General features: G+C 43.9%; 1 protein-coding gene across 5 annotated transcripts in view; it reads left to right on the top strand.

Moving 5' to 3' along the window:
- The window catches only part of LOC122811506 (AP-2 complex subunit alpha-2), a 2,640,839-nt gene that overhangs the window by 2,223,842 nt on the left and 390,448 nt on the right, over positions 1–26,549 (top strand). For all 5 annotated transcript variants that reach the window (XM_044083382.1, XM_044083385.1, XM_044083386.1 and 2 more), the window contains one exon: positions 14,532–14,648. In XM_044083382.1, coding sequence (XP_043939317.1) covers positions 14,532–14,648 — 117 coding nt within the window. The remainder of the gene's footprint in view (positions 1–14,531; positions 14,649–26,549) is intronic.

Below are 26,549 nucleotides of genomic sequence, written 5' to 3' on the forward strand. Positions count from 1 at the left end.
ATTTCCCACTCTCAGATCTTTCAGCAGGATTTAGTTAACTTGGCAGGAGAACTGGTTTCCCCTGGTAATGGGCAACCACCTCCCCTCCCAAGAATCTTGAAAAAGGCCCAATACCAGGGGTTCCTACTGACCCCATTTGAGACTTGCAAGACCTGGACAGTTCAACCTTTGAAGAGGAATACCTCTTTACCTCCTTTTCAGGAGTCTGACTTAGAGGAAACCTTGCAGTCTGCACCCCTCCCCCAAGGATCTGTCCTTTGGAGAGACTTTACACTTCCTTGGAGAACAGTTTCGTTTGGGAAAAAAATGTATCCCCAGGAATTTCTCCACCTCGCAGAACTTAACCCCCCCCTATCAGTTCCCCCTAATTTTGAGGTGGTTGATGATGTTCTTCAAGAATACTGTTTCGAGAACAGACTCCCTTCCTCCTGCACCCAGAAAATCTGACAAATTCTACAGGGTTATGGCTTCACATAAACACCTTTTCAATAACCTTTCAGAGACCCAGATATGTTTGGCCCTGTACCCAAGAGTACCACAGCCAGCTTATCCAAAACCTCCCTTCCAGTGATATGCAGGATAGAGCCCTCTATAGGTTTGGCAAGAAAGTATATACATCTGCCACCCTATCTGTGAGGGCATTGAACTGAAGTTCCACTTAATAAAACATCAAGAGACACTGTTGAAACAGATGAGACAAAAGCTATTGACCATTTAAAATAAGGCCTTATCCAAAGAATTAATAGACATTTCCAGTTCCACATCACAGGTGATCAAGCATTCCTTGCTCTGTGAGTTTGATGCTTTGGAGGCTGCCAGCAGGGCAGCAGCCACTGGGTCTGTCATTAGGCGGCACACATGACTAAGGGAACAAGACCTCTCCCGGAGCATGTAAAGTTCAAACTTTTGGATGTTCCCTTGGATTAGGAGTCTCTCTCTGGCCCTAAAGCAGAAGCTGTACTCAAACATTTTGAGGACAGAGCTAATTCAAGGCAGACAGCCAAAACCTTCTTGCAGGTGCAGCCCTCATGTTTCAGAAGAAACTACCCCACTAAGCTCTGCTTCTTTTCTTCCTGGCCCAGAGCAGGCCAGGGAAAGGCCAGAAGAGAAAGGGACAACAGTCAATGCCATGGACTCAAACAGGACATTCATCTTCCCCAATACCTAGAGACTTCCTCTACTCAGGTCCCTGGGAGGGAGCACTGCATATCTCTCAACTGTCCAGATGTTTGCAGAATGTCTAGATTTTGGCCTCATATTTTTGGTCTGTTCCACATAAAATTTGTGATTTTTCTTAATTTTTATGGTAGATCAGTCAGGATTGAATTCACTAAATAATGACAGGCATTTGAGTTTGATTTCATATCCTTCAGAAAATGCATGGTAACACAAGAAAGACCTTTTTATTGTGGCAACATTCTAAGTTTAACTCAAAAATAAACACTGCAACGGCAGGGATCCACACCACGAAAATCTTTATTTAAACAAATGTACACGATTGAGCGCTTTCTTCCCTGCTACCAGGGATTTCATCAGAATCTACTTCCATTCCCATTTTCCCCTATAAATACTTAAATTACCTCATGGTGTCACAAACTAATAAATTGATTGATGAATTTAAAGTGCTAAGTGAATTTAAAACATGTTAAAAACCATGTAATTACCATATAAACTATGCACATTTTAAAAGAAACAATAAAACCTTATAGAATACAATTCATACCATATGTTCCCATAAAACATTTTCATTTTGTGAATTCCACTTTTCTATTTAATATAGGCTTTATTGTAATGATTTCATTTAAACCAGGGGGTAGGCTTGCTTGTAATTTTATTTGCCACTTGATTTCTCTTTCTTCTATGAATGTTCTATAATCCGCACCCCTTGGATTTTTTAAAACCTTTTCTAAAATTATAAATCTAAAATCTTTGCAGCCATGAGAGCTACTAATATGCCTATATAGTGCATTGTTAGAGTTGTGTGTATTTATCTGGTATGTGTGTTCATATATTCTGTCTTTCAATTTTCTTTCAGTTTTGCCTATGTAAAAACTGGGACAGGTTTCACACATAGCCAGATAAATCACACCAGTCGTGTGACAATTCCCTCTTACTGGTTTCACTACATTTTGTAAATAATTGTTAATTTTTATATTTTGTTTTGTACATATGTATTTACACTGTGTGCAATTACCACATTTTGTAGTCCCGAGTTTATAATTAAAAGTTCTTTTTCAAATTTACACCTACTTTGTATACAAAATTTGGTTTATTACCCCCTATATTCCACAACTTAGGGTTATTCCTCAAAATAGCCCAATTCTTTGTTATAATTTTCTCTACCTCCCTTGCGTAGCCTCCAAATGGAACTATCATAGCTCTTTCGTAGTTCTTATTATTATTTTCTATGTTATTTATTCCACTCAATCGTGTACATTTGTTTAAATAAAGATTTTCGTGGTGTGGATCCCTGCCGTTGCAGTGTTTATTTTTGTGTTTAATTTATGGACTTGACACTGCTTGGCTCTATTTCATAAGGTTTTAGTTGAACATTCTAAGTTTATAAGAGCAATATTTAAAATGTGTCCCTGTTTTTGGAGCTTTGTCCAGATCTTCTGTGCTGAGGTTGAGGGCTATGGGGATCAATCGTGACCTTTTCATGGCGTACCCTTCCCTTGAAGGAAGACCGACGCAATTCAGACAATTTGGCCTTTTATCTATTCAGTCCTATATCTTACTATCCTTAGCAAGGGGGGGGGGGGGGGGCATCACTTTTCAATATCTTTTACCTGTGTTCTGCCCTAAGGTTTTCTTAGGGACTTCAGTCCTAAAGCACACTTCTGGTTTGTTCCCAGCGTAGGATTACTAAGCCTTTATTAATTTCCAAACTTTTAACAGTTTGCACCTTACACCTGTGGCTGGTTCACTGCCTCTGGCCAGTCACTTAACACCCAGCCCCTCCCATTGCCTATTGCTAATTGCCTCCTCTGGTGCACTAATATTACACGGCTCAGACTTGGCTAACTAACAGTCCTTACTTACTTTCCAGGGATTCCACTATGGCAAATCCAGAATCCAAAGCTCACTCTCGGGCAGAATAGTGTTCTAGGGTGGGACCTTGTTAGACTCTACCCTTCCTGCTTCCATGCAGGGTGTCCCCCTGACCAACAATGTTCAAGACATTATGGACAAGGCCGGGCATGTAGAGTACAGTTATGAACCTTGCAGCTCGGAAGGCAGAGGTTGATGGATTTAGACTGCTCACAAGAGACCATACTTTCTGGATATGGGAATAGAAGTGATCCCCCCCCCCCCCCCAAAGAAGTAATCATAAAGTACAGCCCAAAGAAAGGCATGCCTTGTGTAATGGTCTCATGAGAACATAACCTTACCCTTTAAAGTAGAATCTTCTTGCAGCCAGGGAGTTTCTTCTCACTCTGAAACTTAGCCTCGCCCATCCCCCTGTTTCCCAAGCCAGGCTGCACGTGAGGAGACCTCAGTAATACCCCTATGTGTAGACCCAGCATTCACAACCACCATCTGCCAAATAAGGCTGACACCTGGCCTAAGAAGCATTTGTGCAGAGTATAACAAGCACTTCTCTCTTAATCCCACACCTTTCACTCTGCCGCCAGTAATTTCAGCTACTGATCCCCCAGGACTACTTGACTTGCATCCTTACTACAGTTTCGTACACAAAGGAAATGAATAAGCACTTAAGCAAAAAGGAGCTTCTGACAGCACAAAGGGCTTCTTCTGTAGCACGCAGAACAGAAATCAAAACCAGGGGTGCTTTGCTTGTTCATAGACTAGGACCCGCGCATATGGCACAGAATCCTAAGGGAAACGCATCCCTGCCCTCTCCGCCTATTTTTGGGTATGGGCAATACTTTCCCTTCCAGCTGACCCCAGGGAATGACACCGGTGGCCTCACTATATCCTGGGGATGCTCTACCTACTAGCAGACAAGTCAGCAGAAGCCTGTAGGCACTGTCAAGTGGCAATTGCATAAGGAGATTCCTGTCAGTATAGCTGAGGATTGGGGGAGCCTCATAAATGGTACTCTTTCCCACCAGGAAAATGCACCGTTGAAAAGGTTGGCTGCAACACCAACCCCCTTTCAGCCCGGGCTGCAAACACCTAATTATTCTCATGGGTAGAACTATTCATGCCCTGCTTCCCAAAATTCTCTAGAAATCACAGAAGAGTGCCCAGGACCTTCCTTTTAGCAATGGTTTTGCCAACTCTATCCTGATATTTCCTTCTCCTTAATCTACCTGCAAATTATCTCCCTATAAACTTTGACGCTTACTTCCTCTGTCTGTCCATTAGCCACAAGGTTTCTCTATCGGGAGGGGGAGTGGCCTGCTGTCTGTCACACTAGGTGCTAGTGCACTGACTTTGGGGACAGAGCACAGGTGATCCAGAGTTCTGATCCTGTTAACACTTAACCACCACTGCCCAGCTCCAGAAAAATCTAGGCAACATAATAGGAAGGTTCTCAAACTGGAGGTGTACAGGTGCCATCAGGGCCAAAATCCCTGCTTACGGGTCCTGCTCTTAAATCCCGTTTGACTAGGCCTGTCTTATTTTTTGTGCAGGGTTTAGGTTTCTGCCTTTTCAGTTTACTTCCCCTCCCACACCCCTGAATTCTCCCACCCATGGGCCAAACAGTTTCCTTTTAGGGCCTTCCCCTTCTGGCCTCCCAAGGCACCTCATATTTCATCTTACTTACCTTACCCTTGTTCTACAAAAGACTTGGTTCTCTTGCAAATTTAATATTCCTGGCATGGATCTCAACCTGCTTATTACCTATTTCTCCAGCCAGGGAGATTCTGAGACTCTCATCTTTCATCCTGACAGAACCCCTCTCTCAGGCCTAATCCTTCCTTCAAGCCCAATCTGATGACTGATGGCTTCTTATTTCTAGCCAGGCATATACCTTTCTTCTCTCCAAACACACAGCACTGGGGAAGGATATCCTACATGTATTAACATCCCCAAGCTGCGAAATTGCCATAGTAAAATCCATCATAATTTTTGACCAAGGGAATGTCACCATTGCTTTCACCACTGAAGGAGATCCTGCATCTTTTAGACAGTTTCCAAAGGGATCTCTCTCTCCATGCCACCCTTCTGCAATCATCAGGGATGGATCACTTCTCTAATAGTAAGGCCCCATTCCTCTAGGGCAGCTGGGTAATCATCTTCATTCACCCTGAAGGGCATACCTACTGAGGGTGGAGAGAGGTTACCACCTGACCTTCAGTACACACCTTTGCCAGGCTCTACCTCAGTCAGCCTCCTCATACATTCTGATTCAGGCTTTGCCTCTATTACCCTATAGACTTCTTTGTCTCATCTTACTTCACCACCTCCCTTTTCTTCAGCTTTGGGAATACTTCCCTTTTCTTCCGCTTTGGGATTCTTCCCATAAGTAAGGACTGCAGCAGTGAAACACAAAGAACATAGTACAGTTGTGTACACTTATCATAAATGTAGATGTTTGAGTGTAATCACTGCTGTCCTCTTTCCCTTCCTCCTTCCCCCTATAGCCTACAGAGTGGCTACAACTAATTTTCATCGACCTGGGACCCCATACTCTTCACGCCTGCCTGCCTACGGATCCCTGCTCTAACCATCTGGTCTTGACCTACTGCTTCTGTTAGGGGGCTCCGATCTCCAAGGGGCAAGAAAACAGAGGTCATAATGTCTGCGGACTCCACTTATACCCTGATGCACTGATGTCAGTCAAGGGTGTCTGACAGTTATAGGAGGAGGGAAGAAATTTACTGTAGTAGTCGGGCCAGCCAAGGGCTTCACAGCGGGAAATCCCACAAGTAAAGACTGCAACAATGAGTACACTCGTAACATCTACATTTATGGTAAGTGTACACAATTGTACTTTCCATTGGCCAGATTTTATATGCATACTCTACAGTGGTTTCTCTCCTTTCAGTGGTCTGTTCTTCAGCAGCCATTGTACACTCCAGTCAGGAGTACTCAAATTTGCAAGGATCACTTTGGTGGATCTGCTCAAGTGAAGTTCCTCAAAGTTGTCCATTTGTTTTACCTGTGCTGGTAGCCACAGTAACCACAGATGCTTCCCATCCAGAATGGGAAGGGGACATTTATTGGGAAGGACAGTCAAAGGTTCATAGTCTCCTCAAGAGCCCAATTTGCATATTAATATCCTGGAGATGAGGGCCGACCTTCTAGTGTTGCAGGCCTTTCAAGATGCTCTCCCATCCAGGATGACTGCAGTCCAATCAGGCAATATGTCTGTCATCTGATGCACCAACAAATGGGGGAGCCAGGTCTTATCATCTTTGTCGAGAGGCAATGGGAGTATGGCAGTGAGTGCTCTCTTCCAGTCATTTTATCATTGCAATGTATATACTGGGGAAAACCAGTGTGCTTGCAGACAAACTGAGCAGGTCCATTCTGATGCCTTATACTGTTTGAGAGAATTTTCTGTCAATGAGGCTAGCCATGTACCGGTCTCACAGTTTCCACCCTCAACAAGTGTAGCAGGATGTCCTTCAAGAATGCAACTGCAGTCATAACATATGGGTTGTCCTGCCTCAGGGAGCCCTCGGTCAGCCGAATTCCAAAGTCTGGGTCCGGCGTCGGCTGGTGTCGCCGCCTCTCCGTCACCACGGCTGGAGTATAAAGGCATCGGCCGACGCCATCTTCAGTCTTTCTTGCCACGCGGTGCCAAAAGCAGAAGCAGTTCACAAGTGCCGGTCGGCCAGCTCCTGTGTTTTCAGTACCGAAGTCATCTAAAAGCTAAGTACCCCGTTGGGGAACATTTATTCTTGCCTCAGCCGATGTCAGAACAAATTGAGAAAGTTAATAATTGTTTGTCTTGTGGTAAACAAATACCTCATAAGGACTTTCATTCTTCCTTGCCTGGGCCCAGACCACGACGTCTCGGCCTATGCTGCCTGTGCTTGCTTTAATAAGCGCACTCTCATGCGCCGGGCAGAATTCGCCGAGGACTTTTTCGGTGAATCTTTTGCGTATATCATGCCGTCGGATCAACCGACTACCCAATCTGCTAAAAAACGCAAGGACCGGGACCGACATCCTCGGCCCGCGTCCACTACCGATGCTCCTACCAAACCCTCTGTTAGTGCTCCGGTCCCTTCGGACGTGGTAAATCTATCGCTCCAGGCCGACGACACAGCGTTAACACGACCTTCGGTCTCAGAGATCTCTCCGGTGCCGGTTGTTGATTTTCCTCCGGAAACCGAAGTTCTGAATCTACCCGACACCATTTCTGTGGACAAGGTTACACTGCATGTGGGGCTGCTAGGCCTCCTGTATCCATGTCCATCAAGGCCTTTGCACGTGCTAAGGCCGCCAGCCAGGCCAAGGCCCATCCTAGACCTACTGCTCAGGCCCCTTCTTCTGATAAGCAGATCATGTCTCTGGCTGCTGATCTTATTTCCCTCATCAGGGGGTCTCAGCCTCATCCGGAAAGGGGTTCCCAGCCACCTGCAGAGAAAAGGCCCAGGACTGAGCAGGCGGACGACCTCTCCTCGGATGAAGCCTCTGGGGATTCTGAACATTCTGATACCCAAGAAGAATCCTTCCAGGCCTACGAGGACTCTGATGCTGAGGAATCAATTCCTTCTGCCTCCCCTCCTGAGGATTTTTCATTTGGTGAAGTCCTGCATTCCATGAGGGAACATTTTCAATGGCAGGGTCAGGAATTCTCTGACTCCAGGAAAAGGCTTCGTACCTTCCTCAAGCTTTCCCAGCACAGGCCTTTAGCTATTCCACCTGTTATGGATGTTTTGGATGATGTTTTCTCGGACTCCAGTGCTAACCCTGATTCTCTTCCTCCGGCTCCTGTCAAGCCGGACAGATAATAGGGTCCCTGACACTCACAAGCACCTTTTTAAGGCCCAATCTGTGGATCTAGAAACTATTTCACAGGGCCCCAAGGGAGTGGCTACCTCCTCGGCCAAAAACCCACTGCCAGCAGACAGGGAAGCAAGGTCCCTGGAGAGATGGGGTAAAAAAGTATATACTTCTACTACCCTGGCCATGAGGTCCCTAAATTGCCTTTTTCACATGTTTCAGTACCAGGATTTTCTCCTGGATGATTTACAGAAAAAGTTAGCTTCTCCTGAGCCTATTGATAAAAAGGCATTGCAGGATCATATACATAGCACTCAGCAGGTTAATAACCATTTTCTACAGTGTGGTTATGATGCACTGGAAGCTTCATGTAGGGCAGCTATGACTGGGGCTGTGATACGTAGACATGCTTGGTTAAAAGATCAGTCTTTGCCTGACCATGTTAAAGTAAAGTTACTTGATGCACCTTTGGAAAAATAGAAGCTTTTTGGTGCTAATGCACAAGATGTATTGAAATCCATAGAGGAAAAAGCAAAGTCAGTACAGAAAGTCAAGGATTTTCTTCAGGTTCAGCCACCCAGATTCAGCAGAAACTGGCCCTCAAAGAATTGGTCCTTCCCCAGCTCAGACAAGTTTCAAAGGGGAAAAAGCAGACGTGCCCGAGGTAGAGGGCAATACCGAGGCTCTTACAGGGGACGCCAATGGCAACCTCCAAATCAAAGAAGTGGTGCAGACAGTTCAGCTGCACCCCAAGGACAATCGCAATGACTTGATTTTCATTCCGCCTACAAAGGTTCAAAGAGAAGCACCCTTGGGTGGAAAATTATCCTTATCCTCACAAAACTGGCATATCTTAACCAAGGACAACTGGATTCTGGATTTGATAGACAAAGGCTACAGATTCCACTTCCACACATTGCCAATAAGACAAGGCATGCCAAACCTGCCACATCATCAAAGGGCAGAGGCATTCTCTCAAGTATCCGAGCTGTTAAGCATAAAAGCAATAGAAAGGGTTCCTCCTCAGGAACAAGGCCAGGGATTTTATTCAAGACTGTTCCTTGTTCCAAGAAAAGAAAACAAATGGAGACCCATACTGGACTTGTCATCTCTAAACACTTTTCTCATAGTGCCAAAGTTCAAAATGCTGACGTTGCAGCAACTCCTTCCCATGCTGGGCAAGGGGTCTTGGCTGGTTACTCTGGACCTCAAGGAGGCATACCTGCATGTCCCAGTCAGACAAAGTTGCAGAAGATACCTCAGATTTCTTGCAGGAACAGAGCATTATCAATTCTCAGCATTGCCGTTTGGCTTATCTACTGCGCGCAGAGTGTTCACGAAATGCCTGGCATCAGTAGTGGCACAGTGCAGACTGCAGGGGATTCAAATATACCCCTACTTGGACGACTGCCTCGTACAAGCAGACAACAAACAAACCTTAAAAGAAAATTTGGACTATGTCATGCATCTACTGCAGGCCTTGGGATACACAGTCAACATTCAAAAGTCAAAACTACTGCCATCCCAACAGATTATTTTCTTAGGAGCCAAACTGGACACAGAAAACCAAATGGCCTACCTCACAGAGGAAAAACATCAACATTTACCAGAGTACTTCAAGGCCTAGCAAAACTCTCCCAGCTGACTGCAAGGAAAATCCTGCAGGCCCTGGGGTTCATGGCATCTTGCATCCTTCTGGTACCTTTGGCAAGACTTCATATGAGAAAGCTGCAATGGTATTTAAAAAACTTATGGTCTCAACACAGCCAAAGCCTAGAGGACATAATCCCACTTATTCCATGTCTGCAAAAAGAATTTTTATGGTGGGCTCAAGCCAGTCAGCAAAACAAAGGTATGCCTTTCAACAGACCTCAAGCAGGCCAAATGATTACAACAGACGCCTCAGACCATGGATGGGGGGCGCACATGGAGGACAGATGCATTCAGGGGCAATGGACCCCATAGGAAAGACATCTGCACATAAACCAAAAGGAAATGTTGGCAGTGATGCATGCAATCGAGACTTTCGAAAAATCACTACAACAAGGACATTTACTGATAAGGACAGACAACACCACTGTCATGTGGTACATAAACAAGCAGGAGGCACTCATTCTTATCCCCTCTGCAGACTAACAATGCTTCTCTGGGAAAAATCCCTGAGCCTGAAGATACATTTACAATCCCAGTTTGTACCAGGCAAGGACAATGTACTGGCGGACAACCTGAGCAGAAATTTCATGGATCCACACGAATGGATGTTGCATCCTCACATTTTCTCTCAACTGACGAAGACATGGGGGAGACCGGATGTAGATCTTTTCGCATCCCACTTAAATCATCACCTGAAAAAGTTCTGCACAAGGACTCGCCATCCTCTAGCCTGGAAGACGGATGCTCTCTCCTTCAGCTGGAATTCTCTAAAAATTTATGCATTCCCTCCTCTGCCTCTGCTGACCAAGGTGATACTGAAGATCAAAGCAGAACAACCAACAGGTATTTTGATAGCTCCAGACTGGCCAAGGCAACACTGGTACCCATTGCTATTGACCATAACTCGGACCAAACCATGGCTTCTGACCCTATGGCCCCCGCTCCTAACACAACACAATTACAGGACTGTACATCAAGACCTGAAATCATTACACCTGACAGCCTGGAGGCTAACATGACTTCTCCACCTACCTCTCTATCAAAATCGGTTCAAGAGATCTTGCTGGAAGCGCGCAGACCTTCCACAAGAAAAGCATATTCAGCCAAATGGAAGAGATTCAGCATCTGGGATGCCAACAGGGGTCAGGACACAGCATTACCGAGTATACCTCAGATTTTAGAATACTTGGCAGAGCTACTTCATACTGGACTTTTATACTCTTCAATAAAGATTCATGCCTCAGCAATCTCAGCAAAATACAACTGTGACCCTCCAGTGTTTTCTCATCCCTTGCTAAGACAGTTTCTAAGGGGAATCAAGAATATCAAACCTCCCAGAAAACAGCCAGTACCTGCATGGGACCTCAATTATGTGTTGGAAAAATTAACTCTTCCTCCATTTGAGCCAGCAGCAAGTTCAGAAATGCAATTTCTTTCATGGAAGACGGCCTTCTTATTGGCAGTCACATCGGCAAGAAGAGTTTCGGAGATACAGGCACTCATGGCAGTGCCTCCCTTCCTCATTTTCCATCAAGACAGAGTTTCTCTAAGAACCAATCCTACATTCATGCCCAAAGTTATTTCCAGGGTGTCTCTAAATCAAGCTATTCACCTGCCTGCATTCTTCCCCAATCCTCAAAATAGGGGGGAAAAGCTACTGCATACTTTGGACATACACAGACAACTACGTTACTACTTTGACAGAACTAAGGCCACCAGAAAGTCTGACCAACTGTTTGTAGCCTATGCTGCTGGAATGCAAGGAAAAGCCATCTCCAAACAAACAATTTCAAAATGGATTGGACATTGCATCAGATTCTGCTATTCTTTCCATGGAAAAGGTGTGCCAGCCAATATTAGGCCACATTCCACCAGAGCTATGGCCACTTCCACTGCTTTCCTAAGAGGAGTGGCAACAATGGACATTTTAGAGGATGCTACATGGAGCTCCGTGCATACATTTACCAAGCACTACAACCTGCCCTTATATTCCAGATCCCGAGCAGGCTTTGCTTCAGCAGTCCTGCAGGGGATCTTAGCTACACCATCCTTATCTTAGTTCCATCCACCCCCAGCTTGGCTATGGTATTCAACCCATATGTTATGACTGCAGTGGCATTCTTGAAGGACATAGTACAGTTTTGTACCTACCATAAATGTAGATGTCCGATAGATATGCAACTGCAGTCGGATTTTCCCTCCCACCTACCCCTCTGTATCCTTCTCTTTGGGTCCCTACCCCTTTTCCCATTAGCTGGGGGTATTCCTATGGTATATCTGTTTATTACTGTTGTGCATGTTTGGGATTATTTTTATCCATTTACCAAATTTAGCCTTCCTAGGAGGGCACCTGGCATCTGGGGCAAGAAACACTGAAGAAGATGGCGTCGGCCGATGCCTTTATACTCCAGCCGTGGTGACGTCGGAGAGGAGGCGACACCAGCCGATGCCGGACCCAGACTTTGGAATTCGGCCGACCAAGGGCTGCCTGAGGCAGGACAACCCATATGTTATAACTGCAGTTGCATATCTATTGGACATCTACATTTATGGTAGGTACAAAACTGTACTTTCTTCGCTGTGATCCACCCTCTAGGAGGGAGTCATTGAAAGATGCTTAGTCACAGTTGGCCATCCGGTCTCATCTAGGCTTATCCCCCATTACCTCTACTCTCCAAGTTTCTACAGAATGCTTTACTGGTTGAAGAGCACAGTTATCTTCATTGCACCTTTTTGGCCTCATCAAGTCTGGCTTCCGTTCCTGTAGCCTCATCATTTGTATCTACCCTGGATGGTGGACCCCAGTCCAGACCCTACTGTCTCATCTAATGGGGATAGCTCATCTTGACATAACAGGCCCCAAGTTAGCTGCATGGTTTATCTAGTTCCAGTGATTGCTAAACAGCCAAGGCTTTCCTCTCTGGTTCGGCATATTCTGTTGCCCTCTTAAAAAGCTTCTGCTAGGAAGGTTTACAGGAGTAAATGGAAGAGATTTTCTATTTGGGCACTCCAGAGAGATTTGAACCCTTTTATCTTCCCCATTCTCCACAGTCCTAGATTTCTTAGCATCTCTCTTCAAAGAGAGGTCTAGTTTCTCTACTGTCAAAGTGCAGCTGGCCACCATTTCCAGTTTTTATTCTTGCAAAGGTCACACTTCTTTGGATTCTTCTAAGTTGTTTAAACCTTTTCTGAAAGGCATCTTTTTAGTTAAGCCCCCCCCCCGTCAAGGACCTTACTCCTTCATAGGACTTAATTAGCCTACTTCAAAGTCTGACTCAGAGTGCATTTGAAACTTTCACCAAATCAGACCTAAAATTTTTGTCTTGGAAGACCTTTTTCCTAGTTGCCATTAAGTCAACTAGATGAGTATCTGAACTCCAGGCCCTTTCTTCCAAGACTCCATACTTGATCTTTCATAAGGGTAGGATATCTTTACACACTAACCCATCTTTTTTTACCTAAGGTTGCTTTTGAGTCTAGCATTAATCAAGTCATTACCCTCCCAGTTTTCTTTCCAAAATTTTCCAGTAAAAGTGAATAAGTACTGCAGCTATGGATGTACACAGGCAACTTTGTTTTTATCGTCATCAAACCAAAGATTTCAGAAAATCTGACTAATTGTTTGTATCTTTTTCTCATAATAGATTGGGCATGGCAGTTTCCAAAGTAACTTTAGCCAAATGGTTGACTGATTGCATATCCTGTGGAGGTTTGTCTTTGTCAAATTGTCAAAGCCACCAAGAGCACATTCAGTGAGGTCTATGGCAACCTTTTTAGCTTTTTGCTCAAGAGCTTCAATGCATGACATTTTTCTGGCTGCCGTTTGGTCCAGTGCTCATTCCTTTTTTGCTTATTACAAATCAGATTTGATTTCTACAAACAGAGCTGTTTTTGGGCTCTGCAGTACTCCGAAATGTCCTTCCATGAGGACTGCCCAAGGTTCATGTAGCTGGGGACTCTGTCCTTTCAGTTGACAACATCAGATACAAAGGTTATGTACTCACCATAACAATGCATTTGTGTTGTATTTTCATTCCTCCCCAAGTGAATGATCAGTTGGAAGACCATTATACCATGTTGCTTTGCTGTCAGAGTGGCCCTAGGGCTCACTCAGTTTCTGAGAACATTTAAGCCAAAGGCTGTGATGGGTATTTGGCAGCACCAGGAAAAGCTACCCAATAATAATGATGATTTTGGACTCTGAGAGAGTGTCTTAGAATTTTGCTGTCATTGTAAATGTGACAACAGTTCTTTTCTGTTTTGAATATTTTGTTATACCACTGTAGTGTGTTTGTTAATAGTAGCAGCATGACTCTGTAGCAGAGAGGGGTGAGGCTCTGATTTGTGACCCAGACACCTGAGTTTTAATAACAGCTTTGGCAGTAGAAGTGCCGGTTGAGGGGAAGGTAAGAATGAGTAGCTTGCGCTGGCTGTCACATCCTGGGATGAGGGAGTGGTGGTTTCCCAGTTTGCCAATTTGCATATTATAAGGGTTGTGTACTGGGTGAAGTGGACTTGCCTCTCCCAAACCAGTGGTTGCTCCAAAAGGCATGTTTTTGGGAGCTTCCTGACATTGGGAGAGGAAATAGACTCGTACAGTGGTGTGGGTGCACAGGTCAGCCACTGGGGGACAGAGCTAAGGTCACAAACAGAATTGCCCTCTTGACTGCTGTTGTGATAGTCCCTCTCCTCATAGGTAACGTCTCCTGCCCTTTGAATGAATATGCCAGTAGATCATGAGGAAGGTTGATCAGCAGGCCTTAGGGACAAAAATGTATGTAGTATGAGCTGCTGAAAGTGGCGGTTCTGTTTTTTATATATAACTAGGGAGAAAAATAAATGTGTAGATTGAGTTACTATAAGCTGTTCTGTTATTTTTTACAACTTTTCTGTATTTACCGGCACTCACTAAAATGAAGGACCACAACCTGATTAATCATACTCACTAATGCTTTCTTTCTTTCTTACCGTGTTTAACTTCCCTGCTGGTTGTTTTTCTCTTTTCTCAGATATGGTGGAACATTACAGAACATGACCTTAAAGTTGCCCATCACAATCAACAAATTCTTCCAGCCAACAGAGATGTCTTCACAGGATTTTTTCCAGCGCTGGAAGCAGTTAAGCCTGTATGTCACAAGTACATGCTTCAAGATTTGTTTTGAAAATATTATTTACTGATAAAATTACAATACCACCTTAACATTATTTTAGAACATATTTGTAAATTGATTTCTGTTGTATAAAATTATTGCAAACAGTGCAGTAGATGTGTAAACTGGGTTAAGTTACGGTAAGGCAAACATTTTCCCTTAACATCTAGTGTGCACTGTACATTTTCATTTAAGTTGCATTCAGTGTGTTTTTAATCTGAGGTGCAGAGTTTGTTTGGAGAGGGCATGCAGTTTGTGTGTTAGCGTATGTATCTGCAGCTGCTTGAACAATAGCCTTAAATTTCTAAGCCCTAATATGGAATAGTTTTAGATAGAGATTCACACACACTTACCTTTAAGGTAGCATGCAAGGTAAGGTGATTTGATTGCACTGATCCGCTTGTTGTTAAATTTTGATAATTTGTATGCATGAGACTGTAAAGGTGGTGTGTGCATAATGTTAAAAAAAAAAAAAGAACTCTTTCCGTCCTTCCACCTCCAGTAATCAGCCACCATCTCTCTAGCATGATATATGGAAATGTGGAAATACCAAATTGTGGCGATATTTTCATTTTGTTGATCTGGTGTGGAGTTCGATAGAGATGCATAGTCAACAAAAGTTTTAGCAAAAAAGCATGGCTTATACCAGTTTGTATATGCAGTAGTTTATATGAAATGTGTAGGAAAATAATGGTTTCAGTGTTGTGCAGTAGGTCAACTGCTTATGACAATATTAGAGTGCTAAAACTTTGTCTGTTTATATTGCATCTAGAGCAGTTAAATTATTCTTAAGCCCACATAGGTCTGAATCAAGAATTATGTATCACAGTATCCTATACATATTGACACGTGTAGGAATGTTTTCTTTGTTAAAAGTGGGTAATTGGATACAGTGGAGATGCTGCCTGTAGGTGCATGAATAATGCATAACAATTGTGTAACATTTTCATCATTCTGAGATGCCACAACAAAAATGTAAAGCCAGTACAGCAAGTGGTAAGATGAAAAGTTCATGTGACCTGGATCATAATTGCCTGACCATGGCATTCCACATACATGCCCATTAGAATACAGCAGACATCTTTTTCAGGTAAATGCAGTGCCATTTTATTGTCAAGTTGTTGTGATACAAATACATAAAACACACTGTTAAGTCAATCTATGTATTGTAGGTTGGATTCACTAGCAGCTGCCCTCCCTACCTTTTTCCACCTAAACCAGGCAAGCTTTTGGTGCAGAATTACTGCTGGCTGCAGCCGTTCTACTGCCGTGTCTTGTCAGGTGGATCTTTCTTATGTCAAACTTAAAACTAAAAACGTGTTTGCCATTGTTGATCCCCCTTTTCAATTGATTTCCACTTCCTCTGCCTTTCCGTTAAAAATATTATTTATCTTTATCATTATCTGTGATGCAGCATTGGGAGACCTCGTTAGTAAGTAACTGGGCTTCATCTTTTGTTTTCATCAACATGACTACATTTTGTTTCTTGGTGTGTTTTTTCCTCCTGTCAGTTCATAACATGGAAACACATGCTGGGCTAGTAAGCATGGGTTGCCTTTTGTCCTACTCAATTCTTTCTGTTTTTCAGTTTCAGGTCTTGATCCCTGCATCTACCATGGAAAAATTCCTGTATTCTAAGACATAAAACTTAAAATTTCAGGTGTTTCTCCCACCAGGAGATAAACAGATATGTCCCTACTGATAAACATACACTAGTACTTAGGAGAGGCTTATGGTAATAAGCACTACCAAAAGTGTCACCATCTCAGCTGAGCCACCCATAGAGAGAGCACAGTTAAGTTAGAGGCCTACTTGATTTAAGATGGTGGAGTTGAATAGGGGTCAACAAGAGAATTCCTGTCTTCATCCCAAGCTAGTAGCAGAGCATCAGGAGATGGGGTGAAGGAATAGGTAAAAAATCAGTCGCACCTTCTTCAAGGTGTGACCACCCCTAATGTAGCAGCTCCATTTACTGTCAGCTTCATAACTGTTGAAGGATTAAGCGTGCACCCATCATCATCCAGCAGAGAGATGTGCATGCTTGTCAGCCAGTTTCTGTTATGCCTACATAACCTTTCCCTTCATTGAACAACTGGAGCTTACCATCTGTTGGCCTGTGTAGGAATGTTCTTGTCCCCATTGCAGGCTACATGATTGCAGTGGGGACAAATAATTTTCTCCAGTCCTCTTTGTGAGTCCAGCCATGCCTGATGCAACAGACTGAAGAGGAATCTGGTTGGTTCTCCTGTACCACTCAGGTTGTGGAAGACGGGCCTAGGCATTAGGTGTGCAGTAATTGTTTGATTTGTGGGACCTGTCCTTAAAGATGGCAGTCCTCACCCTTAGCATGACATTGCCTTTGTGCTGGTTCATGACACTGCACAGATCTCTCTCTCACAAGAGGGAAGTCAGTCCTTGGTGACAGAATTCCATCACCCTACATCTGGGATCCACATGCCACATGTTAAAATCTGAGCTTAGGCCTAGATATCTTAAAGCTAGGCTTTGTAGAAGTTTTTCCTCTTGCATCTTGGGTAGGAGACTTAGGAGCATCAGAGATCCTTGTATCTGGGGATGATGAGAGCAGTGAGACCTCCTGTCCTTCCAACTCTCCATCCCCATGCTGTGGATAATCCTTTCATTAGACAGGTGCTCACTGTTAAGAAGTCCTTTGTAGACAGGCCATTGATGTTCCTCTTATCATTTTCTCAGAAAATTCTGAATTGACTAACTGTGGAAGGGAGAACATGGAGTATCTTACAACACTGGAATATATCCTTAAGGATAGGCTTGTTCATCTAATTCATTTTTTGCCTTGTGCCTGCAGCTGTCAAGAACCTCATGCCACTGTGTCCATTCATTCTCCATCACCAGAGCAAGAACCATTAGTGGCACAGCCAGGCTTCTGTAAGCCATTTTTTATCTGGAAGCCGTGAACTTTTCTTCTAGTGGATTTCGATTGCTCACAAATGCAGGGACCTGCTTTTTCTGCCTTCTTTGACTGTACACTTTCCCAAACATGTTCCTGAAGCTCCCATGCTTATGCAGCTTGGCAGAGCCAAGTGCACATCTCCACCCCATATGCTGCATGCTTATATACTTTTATCTCCAGTAGGTGCCTGTATTTCAGCTGTGTTACACAGCCTGTTTGCCATAGGGGTAGGCAAGCAGGTGTCAGTTGTTCACTAAAGGACACATTTCTACTGTCGGGAAATTTCTGCATTCTTTTTCTAAGAAGGCACATGCTCTCTACATGCCTTCTGGGAAGCGGCATGAAATCCCCCTCAATATCTTAGGGGTAAGTTATTTTTAATTTCTCCAAGACTTTTGGATTTCAAATTCTGTGATGGGAATGGACCCATTCCTTTGTTAAAGTAGGATTAACGTTCATGAAATTAGTATTGTTTCAATCTTTGACATTAGCCAAAAGTGCTCTTCACAGCACCCACAATGTGCTCAGAATTGACTCATCCTATAATTCGTATAGAGTTACATGTATCAGTAACATCTACAAATAATTTTTTATGAGACTCATTGCTCCTGCTGTTATAGGAACTGCCTAGGTATCCTCTTCTTACATTGCCGTTGTTTCTGCGTGCAGATCCTGGTATTTTATGACTGTGTGTGTCTGTATGTAAGACACTGTAACCACTAGGTGTAACAATTTCAATGATCAGTGCTACTTTTGATGTCTTTTCTTGGACTACTGTATCTGGTTTTCTTGCATCTATTTATTGAACTGTTGGTAATGGATGATCCCATGCGATATAATCATCATTTTTTTATAATGCTTTGTGGGTAATGTTGCCAGCGCTTCTCATCTACTTCAGCATTGTGTTTGTACAATCGCTAATGCAACAATCGTGCCACATTATTATGCCTATCAGTATACTGGCCTTCTGCCATTAGTGTATCACACCCAGCAAGAAGATGCGACAGTTTCCAGTTCTGTTTTACAAAACTTGCATTTTGTCTGTTTCTCAGATATGTTCAGTGGGCTTTGTAAACCAGCATGTACGTAGTCCACTTTCTTGGCCACCAGTATTAACCTTTCATCCTTTGGTTTAAATTTACTTCTCTTTAACTCCTGTGTTAGATCCCAATTGGCATGAAGGTTGTTCCAGGAGTTTTCTGTACTTGCAACTATATTTATGCATTTTCCACATTTCTTGTCTTCTCATCCGGTCCTTCACTTTATATTCTTTGTTTTTGTTTTTGGCACAGTCAGTTGATGCATAATATTTATCTACTTCTGGTTTAATTTCCATTCCTGCTTGACAGTGATGTACTTCTGCTGAACTAGGCAGCAAAGTCATCTTGATTTGCTCTCCTCGTGTTTTGAAACTTTTTCAAACTTTTTCTATGTTTGAATCTTGTGAGGTCAGCAGATATGTATGCATTTCTATGATTGCAAAGCCATACATTTGATCAGTTTTAAGGAGGCCCATACCTCCTTCAGAATGAGGAATATATAGTCATGGTATGCACTGATTTTTATAAGTCATGTGATCAGTATGAATCATTTTTCTGTCCAGCTGATGCAATGCCTTTTGGGGCCAGTCAGTAACCCCAAAACTGTCTGTTAAACAGAAAGACCAATTGGTTTATAGCTTGGACTTTGTCCCTAGACGTCACAGCTGTTTTCAATATTAATTTTATCTTCTGATATATTCCGTACTAAGTTTTATTCGCATCCATTCATGTTTTATTGTTGATCCTTCATCAATTCCCAGATGTTTGTATACTTCCTCTTGCTCAAGTGTTTTTTTGTTTTTATATCACAGTCCTTGCCCCAGACAAACTCCTATGGGATCTGTTCTAGTCAGCATAAGCCAAAACAACTTTTACACCTTCATAAGATCATAGGAGATTACTATGCTATCAACCCAGAGGTCATTTTAAGACTAGTTGTTTCATCCCCTTGTAATACCATGAAAATGCTAGTCAGTATGCAAGATTGCATATAGTGATAGGTTCATGGGTTTATAAGTAGGTACTAGGCTATTGGCCCTAGGGCCTATATAAGCCTAGCCAAAAAGGTACCCTGGCTTTCACCACCCAAGAAAATTGTTTTCCCATGCCCCTGTTGAGCAGAGCCACAGATGTGATCCCCGGGGTGAATTTCCTATTTTCCCATCCAGTCATAAAGATTGTTCTTGAGTGCTAATGAGGAGCTTTGTTTGATATAGATAGGTAGTTTGTTCCAGACTATGGGAAGTCTCTGGGATAGGAATCTATCCCTCCAGCATGTTCTCTTTATTGTAGTGACAAGGTTTAGGTCCCTAGAGCATGTAGCTTGGAGGGACTGGGATTTCTTTAAGTGTAGCATGTCCAACAGCTCCGGGTTTGACATAGCTTTGTAAGTTAGGCAGATTGCGCCTCTGAGTAGGCGATATGAGACGGAGTAAAGCTGGAGTTTTTTGAGATGGTCTGCGTAGGGCATCTGTTTGAGGCCGGTAATCCTGTTGGTGAGGTATTTCTGCAGCCTTTCCAGTTGTTGTAGATGTTTTGTGAGGTACATACCAAAAGGGGTGTTGTACTCTATAATGGATGGGTCTGATGAGTGATGAGTAGAGGGGAAGAATGACCTCTCTTTTCCTGGATGAGAACTTTTGTGATGGTGTGCCACATAGAAGGATTTCCTGACTACTGTGGCGATGTGATTATCAAAGGAGAGACTACTGTCCACCTGTGTCCCAAGGTCTGTTATCACACTTCGGTGTTAAGTAGACTACCACCTATGTGGTAGCTCATAGGTCCAGAGTTTTTACCAAAGAGGATGACAATGCATTTTTTTGGCATTGAGCTTCAGGCCATGGCTTTGACACCAGGCATCTGTCTCAGTGAAGCCTTTTTGTAGGATGTCCACATCGTTAGGAGTTTTGATTATGGCTCGTAGTTTGCAGTTATCTGAGAACCTCGTTAGCAAAAGACCTTCTGTGTTAGCCTGTACTTCAGAAGACTGCTTATGTCCAGGAGGGTTGTGGGTGCTATCCCTGGTAAGAATTTATGGTGCCCCATCCACTTGTCCAGGTTCCTCTTGAACAGTGTCGTAGAGGTACTGTGTTTCACATGAATTGGTAGCCTGTTCCAAAGACGTGGCACTGAAAGATAAATCTGTCCCTTCAGCCTGTCACATTTAAGTTGCAAGACCTATTTAGGTCCCTGGAATGGGTAACCCTAGTCTTATTTGATTTACTGATGTGCAGCAAGTTCATTAGGTTTGGGTCTTGAATTGCTCTATAGGCCAGGTGTAAGTCTCCTCTAAGAAGTCTGTATGCGATGGGAGTAGAGTGACAGAGACTTTAGTCAGTCTGTGTAAGGCACATGCTGGAGCCCCTTGGTCTTCTTTGTTAGAAACCTTTGAGGTCTGTCCTGTTGCTGCAAGTGCTTTGTACTGTACATTATGGGACAGATTAGTGCCGAGTATAGAGGGGTTATAACCTCTCTTGCTCTCAAGGCAGTGCCTTTACTAATCAAGTGTGCTACATAGAAAGCCTTTCTTACTACAGAAGACACATGGTGGTCGAAGTTAAGATTGCAGTCAACTTGTGATCCCAGGTCCCTTACCACTTCATGGATACTTAGTGTATTGTTTTTAATTTAATAGTGTGAAGGGACATTGTTTGTGCTGAAGGGAATGGTGATGCATTTCTTTGCATTCAGTTTGAGACCGTGACTAATACACCAGTCGGTCTGTGTGAGACCTTCCTGGAGTATACTGACGTAATTTGGGGATTCAGTGATTGCATCTAGTTTGCAGTCGTCAGCAAACTTGGTCAGTCACAACCGCTTAGTTTCGACCTGAACTTCTGAGAAGTATGTACCAAACAGCAAGGGGCCCTGCACTGACCCCTGTAGCACTCCACTGGTAATAGGTCTGCTGGTTGATGTGGAGGTGCCCACTTTTATAGTGTGTGTCTGGTTTGTGAGCCAGGTGGCAACCCTTCTTGCAACAAAGGGGTTTACATTCAGTTTGCTAAGTTTATCAGTAGTGTCTGAATGTGGGATTGTCTCGAAAGCCTTTGCCAAGTCAAGGTATGCTGTGTATACAGATTTGCCCTTGTCAATGCCCCTGGTCACGTTTTCAAAGTAGTCCACCAGATTTAAGAGGCAGGATCTGCCCTTGAAGCTAAAGTGAGTAGGATCCAGGGTTTAGAGGTTGCCTACGTCTTTATTTATGATATCCATAATGATATGTTCCATGACCTTACAGATGAGCCTGGTCAGGCTTATGGGTCTGTAATTCCACGCTTCTGTTTCTAGGCCACCTTTGTGGAGGGGAATAACTGTTGCTGTTCTCCATTCCGCAGAAACAAAGCCTGTGGTTAGTGTGTGATTGCAAAGGGTGCTTAATGGTGATGCTAGATCATGTTCTAGCCTGTTTAGAAGATAGCCTGGGATGTTCTCTGATCCCATAGAGGCTGTGTTGTTTTGCCTTGGACAAGGCTCTTTAGATATGTAGGGTGGGGGGAGTTTGGAGGAAGGTTTGTGATAAGTTAGGAGGGAATAAGGGAGTGAAAATTTTGCCAAACCTATCCGATAGCAAGTTTGCTGTCTCTGTGGGGTCAGTATGTATGATGCCGTTGGTCACTAGATGTTCTTCGTCTCACATTGCTGCAGTCATAACCTGTGGGTAGTCCGCTGTCCTCGGTCGGCCCGAATACCAAAGAGTTAGGCTGGCGTCTGTCACGGACGCCCGGAGCTGACGTCAGTACGTAGTAGTACTTAAGAGCATGACCGACGCCATATCCTCAGTCTTTCTTGCCGCGTGGTCCGAAGCAGAAGCAGCGTTTGCAAGTGCCGTTCGGCGTTCTGAAATTTTCAGTTTTCGAGTTTCAGACCGAAGACCAAGTTGGGCTAAGTACCCTGTTGGGGAAAATTTTTGTCTTTTCTTGCCTCAGTTAATCCGGATGTCAGAAAAAGTTAATAATTGTATTTCTTGTGGGAAACAGATACCTCATAGGGACTATCATTCTTTCTGTATTCCTTGCTTAGGGCCTGAACACGACGTAGTCGGGTGTCGCTTTTGCACTAGATTTAATAAGCGCACCATTAAACGCAGATTAGACTGTGCTAGGCTTGTTTTCGGCAAGCGGTGTAACTACAACATGCCGTCGGATCCTCCAACGCCCGCTACCGCAAAAAAGCGAAAAGATAAATCCTTAAGGTCTAAACCGGATGAGTCGTCCGTTGCGGACGCCGGTTCTATGGAATCTACGGTTGAATCTGTGGATCCAACCGAGGTCTCGGCTGAATCCCAGGGGGAACCTTTAATTTTGCAGGAGTTGGCCTCTCGGGAGTTAGGTCAGGCCGAGGGTGCTTCTCAAGTTTCTGTGGTTCCATCCTTACAAAAGGTTATTAGGCCTTCTACTTCAGTCACTAAAGGCCCTGCTAAGGCTAGACCTGGTATTTCTGGTACGGGCCACAGCCCTGGTTCTTCGGGCTCTGTTCCTAAAAAGCATATGTTGAAAATGGCAGAGGATTTGATTACTTTGATCAGGGGTTCTATGCCCCCTCCAGAGAAGAGGCCTAGGGTGGAGACAGATTTAGAGGGAATGGAGCATTCCTCAGATTACTCTGAGTCCTCAGCTGAGGATATTCAGGATTTTCCTCCCTATTCTGATTCGGATGCAGAGGATTCCTGTCCTTCTGCTTCACCTCCAGAGGATTTTTCCTTTTCTGAAACCTTGCATTCCATGAGGGAGCATTTCAAGTGGGAAGGTCAGGATTTTTCAGATTCTCGTAAGAGGCTTAGGGAATTTTTGTTTTTGCCACAACATAGACCTTTGGCAATTCCCCCTGTTTTAGATGTTGTTCAGGATGTTTTTTTTGAAGTTTCCCTTAATCCTGATTCTTTACCCCCTGCCCCTGTCAAGCCAGACAGGTATTACAGAGTTCCAGAGGCACATAAATATTTGTATAAGAGCCCTAGAGCTGACCCGGAAACTATTATCCAAGGGCCTAAGGGTGTCAGGGCTTCTGTGGTTAAGAATCCAGTTCCTTTGGATAAAGATTCTAGAGCATTGGATAGGTGGGGTAAAAAGGTGTACACCTCTTCTACGTTAGCTATGAGGGCTTTAAATTGCCAATTCCATATGCTGAAGTATCAGAACTTTGTTAGGTCAATTGAAATCTAAGGTAGATGCTTTATCTGAGGGTATAGAGTGTAAGGAATTGCAGGACTTAGTTCATGCTTCAAATCAAGTTGGTAAACATTCCCTGCAGTGTGGCTTCGATGCCCTTCAGGCTTCTTCCAGGGTAGCTGCTACTGGTTCAGTTATTCGTAGACATGCCTGGCTTAAAGATCAAAATTTGTCAGAGCATGTTAAAGCTCGGATTTTGGATGCTCCCCTTCAATCTGAAGTTCTTTTTGGTTCCCCTGTGGAGTCAGTTTTGAAAAAGATGGAAGACAAGGCTAAGTCTATGCAGACAGTTAAGGAATTTTTGCAAGTGCAGCCCCCTAAGTTTAGCAGGAATTGGCCTGCAAGAGGATGGTCTTACCCTTCTTCAGATTTTCAGTCTAGGGGCAGGGCTCACGCTCAGGGTTCTTTCAGACCAAGGACTTGGAGTTCTCCTGCACAATCTTCTGGTGAAGGCAGGGGTCAGCCTTTTCGTAAACAGACCCAATGACGTGCATCTCCAGCTGCCAGATCCTTCCTTTCTGGCAGCTCCTCTAGGAGGAAAGTTGGCACTTTTCAAGCAAAATTGGCATTTGGTCACCCAGGACAAATGGGTGTTGGACATAATAAATCAAGGCTACAAGTTTTATTTTCACACTTTTCCCCCTTTCAAAGGCATGCCAGATGTACCTCCTCAGCAAAGGCTGGAGGCTCAGGAACAAATTTCTTTGCTTTTGCACATGGGGGCAATCCAGGTGGTACCTCCGTCAGAAGAAGGCCTAGGGTTTTATTCTCGTCTATTCCTAGTGCCAAAGAAAGGAAACACTTGGAGGCCAATTCTGGATTTGTCCATTCTCAATACATACCTAGACATTCCAAAGTTCAAGATGTTAACATTACAGCAACTTCTGCCTCTGCTAGGCAAAGATCACTGGATGGTAACTCTGGATCTCAAAGAGGCCTATCTTCACATTCCTATCAGGCCCAGCTGCAGGAGATTCCTGCGTTTGGCTGGCACTTCTCATTATCAGTTCTCTGCATTGCCCTTTGGTTTATCTACTGCGCCCAGGGTGTTCACAAAGGTTCTGGCTCCTGTAATAGCTTTCTTAAGACTGAGGGGAATGCAAATTTATCCTTATCTGGACGATTGCCTGATTCTTGCTCAGGACAAAGACAAGTTACTTCAACAGCTACAGTATGTAATGGCAGTTTTAAGATGCATAGGGTATTCTGTGAACGAAACAAAGTCCAGTCTAGTACCCTCTCAGGACATGTGCTTTCTGGGTGTGAGACTGAATACAGCCTCTCAGATGGCTTTTCTGACCCCGGACAAACAAAGAACTCTTCATCTATACTTCCAGCAATTATCAGTACTGTCCAGGCTGACTGCAAGGACAGTCCTTCAAGCCTTGGGGTTCATGGCATCTTGCATTCTGGTACTTCCCAATGCCAAACTGCATATGTGGAAGCTACAGTGGTATCTCAAAAGTGTATGGACTCAACACTGCCACGATTTGGACACTGTCATTCCAATAATACCTTGCGTCCAGAAGGAATTCTTGTGGTGGGCACAGGAATGTCACCTAAACAAGGGACTCTCTGTGACCCGACCAGAGGCGAGTCAGATCTTAACGACGGATGCCTCAGACCTGGCTTGGGGAGCACACTTCAATGGGAAATGGATTCAAGACACATGGCCTCCCAAACTACAGCATTTGCATATCAACATGAAGGAGATGTTAGCAGTCCAGTTTGCCCTGATGGCTTTCAAGGGCCTACTTCAACCAGGACAGGTGTTGATACAAACAGACAACACTACAGTCATGTGGTACATCAACAAGCAGGGGGGGACCCATTCTTACCCTCTTTGCAGACAAGCTATGATATTGTGGGAGACTGCTCTGGGTTTGCACATCACTCTTCAAGCACGGTTTCTGCCAGGAGCACAGAACTCCCTAGCAGATGTACTGAGCAGACAAATTGTGGATCCCCACGAGTGGAAATTGGATCCTCAGGTATTTCAACAGTTGACAGTGGCTTGGGGAACTCCAGACATAGATCTGTTCGCTTCTCCTCTAAATTTCCAACTACCAAAATTTTGCACAAAGATGTTTCACCCAAAAGCTTGGAAAGTGGATGCTCTATCTTTCAGTTGGAACAACCTTCACGTCTATGCTTTTCCTCCTCTGCCTCTCCTTACCAAGGTTCTCTTGAAGGTCAGGCGGGACAAGCCTTGCATGATTTTAATAGCACCAGATTGGCCACGACAGCACTAGTATCCTCTGCTGAGGAGTTTAATTCAGGAGCCTCCTTGGCCTTTGCCACAGCTTCCTCACTTGTTGTCCTAGTCAAGCAGTCATTTACTCAATGTCAGGGTGCAGTCCCTGCATCTAACGGCCTGGCGTATTCTGTTTTAGAGCCTGTGGGTTCTCAGCTTCCTCAACAAGTTTTAGATGTCATTTTGGAAGCTAGGCGGCCCAGCACTAGAAAAGTTTATGCTGATAAATGGAAGAGATTTTTTTCTTTGGAGCACGACAAAGGACTTTGATGTCTCGGTACCTAATTTGAGTTTTACACTGCAGTACCTTACTGAATTACTAGACAAGGGTTTGTCATTTTCCTCTGTGAAGGTTCATGCTGCAGCTATTTCTGCTCACTATGATTGTGACCCTCCTTTATTTTCTCACCCTTTGTTTAAGCAATTTCTTAGAGGGGCAAAAAATATAAGACCCCCACGTAGAGCTCCTACTCCTTC

The sequence above is a fragment of the Protopterus annectens genome, chromosome 9.part0 (genome assembly GCF_019279795.1).
Source record: "Protopterus annectens isolate FY-2018-M chromosome 9.part0, PAN1.0, whole genome shotgun sequence".
In the NCBI taxonomy this organism is placed as follows: domain Eukaryota; kingdom Metazoa; phylum Chordata; order Ceratodontiformes; family Protopteridae; genus Protopterus; species Protopterus annectens.